The 10,761-nt window shown below is 42.8% G+C and overlaps 1 protein-coding gene across 1 annotated transcript; it reads right to left on the bottom strand.

Moving 5' to 3' along the window:
• Positions 1–256: 256 nt before the first annotated feature.
• On the bottom strand, positions 257–8,224 carry CST8 (cystatin 8). Its single transcript, XM_019634600.1, has 3 exons — positions 7,994–8,224; positions 4,163–4,276; positions 257–340 (listed from the first exon to the last, which is right to left on the bottom strand). Exons 1-3 carry the CDS (start codon positions 8,222–8,224, stop codon positions 257–259), a joined length of 429 nt encoding a protein of 142 aa, XP_019490145.1.
• Between the last annotated feature and the right edge of the window lie 2,537 nt (positions 8,225–10,761).

Raw genomic sequence — 10,761 nt, 5'->3', positions numbered from 1 at the left:
GGTAAAGGAATCAGATCTCATTCCATCCTTTGTACTCAGTGACAAACAATTCTGATGGTACGCCGTCAGACTGGCCAGAAGCGAGGGGCCCCCTCCAGGCCAGTAAGGAGGAGTTGGACATGCCTGCTTTTCATCACCACCTAATATGAAACTAGAAAGCATAACAGCAAGCAGAGAGGCATGCAGGCGGAAAGCATATTGGTAACAGCTCTTTTCACAGAGAAAGGCAGAGACAGTGGAGGCATGCTCAAACCTCCTAGGTGTCCGCACACTGCTTCTTCATCACAGTGAAATCACCATTCCAGGGGAGCGCTCCAACCAAAAAGCTGCATATTATTTTCTGAAAAAGATCACCACCACAAAAATCAGTAATGTGCCAAAAGAAAAATAATTGTCCTGTTGCTAGGTGTGAGCTTAAGAATATGCTTGAAGATGGTCATCACCCACCAAGAAATTCTCCCAGGAATCTGCTAGCTGGATGCCACAAACTTTTATAGCCATCAGCAACTGCTGATGACCCTGGAAGAGTCTCTGTTCCCATACCAACCATGGATAGACAGTGAATCAGAGTCAGATATAATCTTCACTTTATTTTTAATTCTCTTTAGTATTTTCTACAATGTAAATAAAGCAATGCTATGTCAAATATAAACTAATTATGTTATATTATAATTAAATAATACCTTTTGTGCTAATAACAAATGAATCAGGATATGAGCAATTTAGAGGGTTCTAGGGCTTAAAATATCTTTTATTTAAAAAAACCTTTTCTCTTTCAAAATACCATTGAAATTACAAATATGAAATATTCAATGTGTGTGTGATAGATGAATCAATGGGTAGAGGGATGAATAGGTGGATGGATGAATAAATGGTCAAGGGATGCATGAATGGGTGGAGATGGATAGATAGATATAGGTAGATAGATGATGATGATAGATAGATAGATGATAGATGATAGATAGATGATAGATCAATAGATAGATAGATAGATAGATAGATAGATAGATAGATAGATAGATGGAAGCTCTGGAAAAACAGCAAAGGACATTTTAAATAATTGACTGGAAACATGGAGGTACTTTCAGGACTATGGGGCAAATGAAATCAGACAGAAGGAAATTTGGTCTCTGCTGAGTATTAGACACATGCAGAGGAGGACTAGGGAGGCCTCCTTCCCCCACAAACCCACAAAAAATACCAAATTAAGATGGCTTTATAGGCAAATTACATCAAACCTTGGGAACTAAAAGCTACCTTAGTTTTTAAACTGATCCAGAACGCAGAAAAAGATAAAAGCCCCCATTCTTACTACAGTAAGTCCCTGACTTATGAATGAGTTTGTTTCAGGGAGAATGTTTGTAAGTCAGATTCGTTCATAAGTCTGATTCGTTTGTAAGTCCGATTCATTGGTAAGTCCAACAAAGTGAGTCTTATACACCTTTGATGCTTATTAGAAGTCTCCTCCACATCACCACTGCTTTTCCTCTTGCTTCTGGACATCCTGGGCTCTGATTGAGCACTGTACTACTGTACACTATCACACTGTACAGTAAAGACACAGCAGCACAACTGTGACAATGTCTGGCAGACACGTGAGCTACTTCCACGATTTGTTTGCATCTACGAATGTTTGTAACACGGTATCAGTTCGTATCTGTGAAAGTTTGCAACTTGAATGTTTGTAAGTCGGGGACTTACTGTATACCAGACCAGAAAAATCTTATAAACAAGTTACAACCCAAACTGCTGGTCCCAAGACCTGTAGCAGCAGTATCATCTGGAACTTGTTAAGAATGGCATTAAGACATGCTCCCTGCTTAAATGTTTGTCCTAGCAAATATTAATAGAACAAATATCCTTTAAAAATACTAGAATATAAAAGCAGTTGTATATTAAACAATTACTGCCAGCTGGAGGCCTCATGTAGTGCTTCCCAGACTTTCTCAGGAATATGAATTATGTGGGGTGTCTGTACGTGGAAATTCTTATTTAATAGGTTTAGGATGAGGCCATGAAATGTGTGTGTGTGTGTGTGTGTGTGTGTGTGTGTGTGTGTGTGTGTTTACCACATGCTCAATGATTCTTAAGATTAGGGACGTTTGAGAGTACTTAATATGTATAAATGCAAAATTCATAAATAAAGAAGTGGCATATTGAATCCCACTGCATTCTAACAGATACAACCCATCACAACTTGGAGCCAACAGAACAAGTGCTGCAAAGAAAGGTGGCACGAAGGAGGGGTCCTTCTGCCATCAACGAGGTGGTGACTGAGAATACACCATCAACATTCACAAGCACATCCATGGAAGGATCTTCAAGAAGTGCAACCCCCAGGCACTCAGAGACAGTAAAAAGTTTGCCATGAAAGAGGTTAGAATGCCAGATATGCCCATCAACCAACACCAGGCTCAGCAAAGCTGTCCAGGTCAAAGGAATAAGGAAAGTTGCATGTCGTATCTATGTGCAGTTGTCCCGAAAATGTAATGAAGATGAAGATTCACCAAACAAGCTTATACATTGTTTACCTATGTACCACTCACCACTTTCAAAACCTGCAATCAGTCAATGTGGATGAGAACTAGCAATCAAACACAGTTATAAAACCACACACAAAAGAGACAAGTGCACCAGATTTTAGACATGTAAGAAGTACTCAATACTAGGAAATCTTTTATTTTAGTTTATTACACTAATGGGTCAAAGAAGAAAAAGTATTCAATATACTTGATAGATGCTGAAAGAATAATTAATACAAATAAATATTAGGATATAAATACTGGAAACATTTCCATTAAAGTGGGAATAAGAACAACAGCTCAGCATTATTACTCTTCAGTGTTGTTCCAAAGACTTGGAAAGAAAGAAACAAAGCTTTTAGTGTTGATAAATGTGTGCTCACAAACATGTACCTTAAAACTGAGACAGTCCATGGAAATCTTAGATACTATAAATGAGCTCCTTGAGGACAATTCTCCTTAATTCTTTAATATTTTCTACAAACAGGTAAAAAGCAGCAATCTTCCTCTAACCTCAATGAGCCCAGTATAAAATATAAATTTAAACCAATCATACTTTTACTAACAGTAAAACATAAGCAAAACTAACATAAAAATTCAGATGGCATTAAGACATGCTCACTATTTAAATATTTGTCCTGATGGGTATCTACTAATAACTGTAAATGGCCGGACTCGTTCAGTTTGAGCACATGGAGGCAGTTTCAGTCAGACATGAGAGGTCACTTTGTTAATGGTCCCTTGCAATTTCCTATACCATGGCTGCATGCAACAGTGATTCTCACAGTACGATCCCAAGGCTAGAAGCAACCGCATCACCTGGGAACTTGTTAAGAATAAAAAATTAAAAAGTCTGCAGTTGGGACACAGCCATCTGGGTTTATCAAGGCCTCCAGATGATTCGGATGCCCACTCATGTGAAGAAAAACTGGTGTAAAGAAAGGAACAAAGACATGTCTCTTAGGCAAGCCTGCAGAAAGCTTGGGGCCTTCACAAATCTCAAACTAAGCACTTGGATGAATCTAGGGCTCTCCCCACCTCTGAAGTAAAAAATACAGGCTTGAGGCCAAAGGACCCTGGGCCTAGTCAGCACTTTGGTGGGAGTCTTTGGATCTTCATGAAAACCATGGCTAAGCTTGGCAAGAATCAACCGTAAGCCTGGGATGAGGACACTGGCCTAATCATTGTTAATCTCCAGCACTAATAGCACCTGGTACAAAGTGAGCTTTAATGAGTATATGAGTGAATGAGCAAGTTTCCTTTTGTGTCTTCACAAGAATGAGCCCCTGTGGGGCCAGCAACAGCTGAGTTGCTCATCCAGGTCCAAGAGAGCAGACTTTCAGTAAATATGTGTTGGCAAGTTTTTCTGCACCAAGAGGCTAGAGTTGATGAAGACTTTGCAGTGAGAGTGACCTGAACAGCACCCTGTCCCTAGGATGGGGGGTGAGGAAAGACTCACAGGGGTCCACCATATTCTGCTGTCCTACACTCTCTGCTTTAAAAGTTCCAGGGTTGACCACTTCTGGGGCTAAATACTGAGAGTGATTCAGACCTCAAAGAGAGAGTCTGGGTACCCCACGTTCTTCTGTCTGGGGCTCAGAGCAACCAAGACCATCACAAACAGTTAGTTTGTTACTTACCTTTTCCAGTTTGGAGTTTTCCTGAATGACACAGTTTTCATTATTGTTTGAAAGCTTTCTGCAATTGCTGCGGGCAATTTCAACATCAATAAAGTATTCCAAATGGTCTGTGATCTGTCAATTAGCAACCGTGCAATTTTATTCAAAAAGTGCTTTTTTTTTAACTTTTTACAAGTTTTAGTAAACATTAAAAAAAAAACCTCTCTCTCACTCTCATCCTGTCTCCTATCTCTTACACAGTCTCCCTCCTGTGATGCCCACTGCCTGGATTCCTTTGCATGCTGATATTAGTTGCAACTCTGACACAACTCCTACCTGGAGCTGGATACTCAGGAAAAAGGCTCCTTTCTAGTGTGGGGACTCCTGGAAGGCAAGGACTTCTAATTTCATTTTCTGTCCCAAAGTCCAGGGCATGCTACATGCTCAGTGAATTGCTGGGAGAGAAAACCAGAACCATCAGCTCCACTGGACCCCAAATGTTACAGGTTCATGTGGGCCAGACAGAACAGGCACCTTCACCACTTTGGACCCCCTCCCTGATTCCTCTCCCTGATACACACACCCCTCAGATTCCCCACCCAAGGCCCCTCCAACCACCTCAGCAAGCAGTCCCTATGGCGCCCTGCCAAGGGAGTTTCTTTCTTTTCTCTGTTGAGTATTTAGTAAGGAGAGCAGCAATAGGTTTGTAGCAAGGCATCAGCATTTACTGAATTCATTAATGACTGAACACAGTGAAGGCTACTCATGGTGTCCAGTTAAACCTGCTTTCATCTGGTTTTAAAAGATCACAGCAGGTGACGAAATGGATGTCTGCAACTTGGTTACAGCTTCCCCTGGACTCCCCTTTTACTATTACCATTTCTCATTGCCATCTCCAAGCCTTTCATAAATTTGTGTTACATTTTGGCTGTGTTCAAAAGAATTAACAAGGGAGATTAGGGCTTGTTATGGGGGATAAGCTGGTTAGATGACATTAAGAAGTGATCAATAGAGCTGTTTTTTGGGTTTGGGTGTTAAGTTTCTATTCAGAGAACCTCGAAAATACCATGGACTGATACCATGGATAGACCTAGAGGATATTGTGCTGAGTGGAGTAAATCATGGGGATGTAGGGTATAACAGAAGGAATATAATCAATAATATTGTAACAACTATGTATGGTGTCAGATGGGTACTAGATTTATCGGAGTCATCACCTTATAAGTTATATAAATGTCTAATCACTATGTTGTGTACCTTAAGCTAATATAATATTGTATGTCAACTGCAATTAGAAAATAAATTAGAAAAAAAATACCATGGAGATGAACCTGATCACCAGCAAGATTTCATGTTAGTCGTAATACTTACTGACCCTCACCAGTGCTCTCTCTGTGTCATGCATTATTCTCAGGGGTTTGTACACAATTAACTCAGTTAACCCACACACTAAACCTCTGGGGTAAGGGTTTCACCCCCATTTTTTTTCAGGAAAAGAAACTGAAGCACAGAGGAACTAAGTAACTATCTATCTAGCAATCAGCTAACCAACGACTCAAGTAAGTTGTCCTGGAATGAGAACTCACATCCCTGACCACCATGCTCACTCCTCTCTCGTTTTTGCCCTCTCTGCTCATCCAGCCAGAGGAAGGCAGAGGATTTCTATGTGCTGATTCCAGGGAAATGTGAACCTGAAGTGTGGAAAATCTGGGGGTCGCTCGGTTACATGGACACCTTGATTGAATCGGCACAACCTCTTTCTAAAAAGAAATTAAACAGAATGAAGTTTTAAAACCTAAATCTGATCACATGGATCTTGAGAACGCCCTGACTTCATGGTTGTTTTTTTTTTGGATTTCCAGTGCTTCTGAGATAGAGTAAAAGGCCAGGCAAGGTGGTCTCCATCCACCTCTCTGTCCAGTCACACTGGCTCCTGAGTTGCCAAATGGGCCCCCCTCCTTCCCTGCTAGGCCTAACTGCTGTTCCCCATCCCCATGCACCTTTCATCCTCCCTGATCCCCTCCTGTAGCAGATGCTGTGAGAGGTGCCCCATGCCCCATACTGCTCCTAAACACACTGCCACTTCCTGGGGGCTCCCTGCTGGAGGATTCCTCCACCCACAGGAGCTGAGGACTCCCAGAGTAGCTCTTGGACAATGTTGGATTGAAGTTGGTGGATAAGCAACCCAGCCACTCACCTACAGGGTGGCTCAACTCCAACATGGGCTCTGCACACTCTCCCTGAGGCCCCAGGGCGACTGAGCCCAGCTACCCCAGGTGGTCACCTGCTCAGTAATTCACCTAGCACTCTAATCCCTCTCACTGCCCCTCTGGCCTCCTGGTTTTTCCTGGGATGGCCTCCCAAATAATTACACCTGAATTCTAGCTCTAGGGTCTGCTTCTGGGAGACACAAGCTGAAACACTTCCCACCTGCCTCCTTCAGCTGTTTCACTCATAGTCTGCCCTGAGGCAGCATCTTCAACAACACTCCGTAGAGAAGTTGTTCTCAGCCTTGTGTGTATGTGGGGATCACCTCGAGAGTTTTTACACCTAGTGACATCCAGATACCACCCAGAGATCCTCATTTAATTGATGAGGGTTCAGTAGAACATTTACAAGCTCCTCAGGTGAGAAACGCTGTCTGAAGAAGCCTTTCCCTGACACCCAGATCCCTGTTCCATCACGCCACCAGAACAAATATTACAACTCTCATTCCTGGTTTATCATTTTTTCTTTCTAACTGGATTGCTAGCTCCCTAAGGGCTATGGTCATTTCTGTCTAACTCACTGTCTCATCTACAGCAGCTAGCATAAAAGTGGCTTGGGAGAAACTTGCTGAATGTGTATGCTACTTGGGTACAAAAAGAAGAAAACTATGAAAGAGCTAGGGAAGTTACAAGATCCAAGATCTACTCTCTTATTTTAAAAGCCTGAGGGAGTTGCCTCCGGGTGGATTGTAATGTGTGCCCAGTTGACAAAGCATGCTGCACCATCATTTTAATGTACTGCAAATATGGTGCTCATGGCTCATGTGTTTCCAAAGAGATGGGGCCATAAGTGCCAACATGTAAAGTGGCCCAGCTCCTGCTAACAGAGGCAACTTGGAGAGTGTAAAAACTGAAATAAACTCTGCCAACTGAACTATCTGTTAGGTCTCTTTACAACTTATTCATGCAAGTTTCATAGTGCAAATATAAGCGACACCACCAACCAAAGACAGAGGCTGAATTCCAACACTGAGAGCCAACACGTGTTCTCAAACATGGCAGCCAGGGCCATAGGATGCAAACTCTAGGGAGCATCACCCACACTAGAATCCAAGTCAACAATGCTTCCTAGTGTTGGGCAACTCGCAGTCCATTGAGAAGGGGTACATTTCTATGAACAGAAAATAAGAATATCTCCACTTCTACTAAATAAATTTTGGATTAAAAGTATTAAAGAATATAGGAGGAGGTACTTTATTAGCCTATATATTCCATGTGTCTCTTTTCAACCTTACATTCCATGTTATGTGGCTAGATTGAAATGTTGCCTGTGGCAGCATTATTGCAAACTATTCATGGTACTCCATTTGTCTCCAAATAACCTTAGCAAATACAAACCATGAACATTTGATTTTCAGTTTTGGGTTTAAATGAGTTAATATATAAAAAGAACTAAGAATGGCAGTCCAAGCATATATAGAAAGTGCACTTCTGTTATAACAACGTGCAAGTGTATATGTGCCTGAGCAAACACATATTTAGGATTTTTGTATATAAGTGTTTTTCTCATATGCCCACTCTTTCAGACTGGCTTCAGTCTCTACCACCATATGCAGATATGCATATTGACAGAGAACATCTTTACCTGCAGCTGGACTTGTATTACCTTGACCACTCGGAAGATGTAGTTATCCTCACTTTCTTTGTTGTACTCTTGCATGGCAAACCACAGACACTGCTTCATGTTGGCATCTGAGGCATCAATGACTTTTAATTCCCTTAACACCTTGACCTTATTTTTGTCTGGATCTGTGCTGGCCAGCAGAGCTACCAGAAGGGCAAGCAGGAGCAGGCAGGACCCCTGGAGTCTGGTCATGGTCCACCTGTCCAGGGGCACAGGTGAGTCTTTGTCCTCTGGAGCTTCAGATGAGGTGGAATAGCTGCTGCTGTTGCTGCTGCTGCTGCTGCTATAGATTCAAAGGGTCTTACCACAGCAGCATCCAAGACTGAGCCATTAGGATCACCTATAGGGTTATTTCTATCTTCCAAGGAAACCCACCCACAAGAAGCCATTAAGAGTCTCTGCTCCCAGCCATCTGCTCTCCTTATCCTGAGTGTGGTCTGAGGTTCCAGGGAGAGTACTTAGCCCAGATGTGCCAACACCTACCCTATGCACCTCACCACCCACTCCTGCTTCTGTGTCTCAGGCCTGTAAGATGTGATTATGAAAGTGTTGCTGCTTTGAGGGTCCCTGACTCCAGCTCTCGGTGGAATTTTCAACCTGCTCCACTTCCAACTGCTCCTTCCTCCTTGTGGGGTTGGACCACCCAGATGCCAGCCTGTGGTTCTCCTGAGTCTCTGTCACTCTCAGTTTGCACCTATGCCTTTCTCCAGGACCTCCTTGCTCCTGATCTCTGGTCTCTCTTCAGCTTCTGAGTCAATGCCCCTGCAGGTAGGTCACACTTTGTGATGTAATCTAGCACTTGTGACCCTGCCTCAGGGAGGGCACCTATCACCTGCCAGCCACTGGCCTTTAGTCCAGGTAAGTGCTTCCTGTTTCTGCCCTTGGAGTGGGGGCTGCTCAGAGGTTTCCTGCTCATTTGTGCCACGACCTCAGTCAGCTTCCTAAATGCCTGACCTCTGGATTCCCTCTGGCCCAAGAGCACCTCTCTCCACTGTCTTGCTAGGGAGTGTGTCCCACAGCTCACCCTGGTGCCCGGGCCTGTGGGGCACATGTATCCCCTGGGCTCTCAGGGATTCTCTTTCTTCGTGAAAATCCCAAATTAGTGCCCACTAAGTTCCTGGAAAGGCAGAGAGAGGGCATTGCTCCCAGGGTGTGAAGACTGTTGGGCTCTTAACCATGAGGAAGGACAGTGTGTAGGAAACAACAGATAGGCATTAATCTGCCAGGCAAGTTGTAGAACACTGTAGAGTGTAAATACACCATATCGTGTTTAAACTCTCTGCCTATGGATGGATGTTTTAGTTGTTTCTCACATTCAGCTGTTACAAAGAGTACTGTAGTGGACAATACTTTTCTGATATTTTCGCAAAATTACATAAGTATTCCTGTACAATAAAAAACTGTGAAGAATTGATGTCAAAGCTTTACACAATTTTAAATTTAATATATATTGCCAAATTGATAGTCACATACTAGTAATGTATTTATGATTTTCAAATCTTGCTGCATATTAAAAGCACGTGGGGTGGGGGTTAAAAGTGCCCAGGTCATTCTCACTAATAAAAACCAATCTCTGGGAAAGGGTCCAGAAGTCAACATTTTGAAAAGTTTCCTGGGGGGCCGGCCAAGTGGCGCGTTGGTTAAGAGCTGGCTTGGGACGCCAGAGCGCCCTGGTTCAGATCCGCTGCTTTTAAGATTCTCTCTTTGGGGCCTGCTGAGTGGCTCAGTTGGTTAAGAGCTTGCTCAAGAGTGCAAGCTCTGAGCAACAGGGTTGCCGGTTCGATTCCTACATGAGCCAATAAGCTGCACCTGAGCTGAGCTGCTGTTGGGCTGCCAACAGGTGGCAGGATGGCTCAGGTGGTGAGAGCAGTGCTCCTAACAACAAGGTTGCCTGTTCGAGATGGTGGGCTTCATCCTCCCGCAACTAACGACTGACCTTGGCACTTTGAGCTGAGCTGCTGCCCTGATGGCTCAGTGGACAGAGCGTGTGCTCTTAACAATGAAGCTGTTTGACTCCCTCATAGGATGGTGGCTACACCCACCCGCAACTAATTGAACACAGCGCTTGAGCTGAGCGGCTCGACTGGACTTGGAGCTGAGCTTGCTGCACCCTCCACAACTAAGATTGAAGGACAACAACTTAGCTCTTCCCCAGTTCTCCAGCACTGTTCCCTTCCCCCAATTCCCCAAAACTTCCCCTCCCCCAATTCCCCAATAAAATCTTAAAAAAAAAAAGATTCTCTTTTTGTCTTTAATCTTTAGCATTTTAATTATGATGTGTCTTGGTGTGATCCTCATTGGGTTCATGTTGTATGAAACTCAGTGCTTCCTGGTCTTGTATGTCCATTTTCTTTGCCTGATTAGGGAAGTTTTTCATCATTGCTTCTTCAAATAGGTTTTCAATCTCTTGCTCTCGCACTTCTTTTTCTGGTCTCCCCTGATGCAAATGTTGGTATGCTTGATGTTGTCCCAGAGGACCCCTAAGCTATCCTCATTTTTTTTGCATTATTATTATTATTAATTTATTTATTACTTATTTAATTATTTATTATTATTATTATTATTATTATTATTATTATTATTGCTGTTCTAATTGTGTGTTCTGCTAATTTTTTTTCCAGATTGCTGATTTGATCCTCTGCTTCATCTAATCTACTGTTGAATCCCTCTAATATATTCTTTTTTTTTTTTTAAAGATTTTTTTATTGGGTAATTGGGGGGATGGGGAA

The sequence above is a fragment of the Hipposideros armiger genome, unplaced genomic scaffold (genome assembly GCF_001890085.2).
Source record: "Hipposideros armiger isolate ML-2016 unplaced genomic scaffold, ASM189008v1 scaffold_1768, whole genome shotgun sequence".
NCBI lineage: Eukaryota > Metazoa > Chordata > Mammalia > Chiroptera > Hipposideridae > Hipposideros > Hipposideros armiger.
The sequence above is the reverse complement of the archived record's forward strand: the minus strand, read 5'-3'. Positions and strand labels throughout refer to the sequence as shown.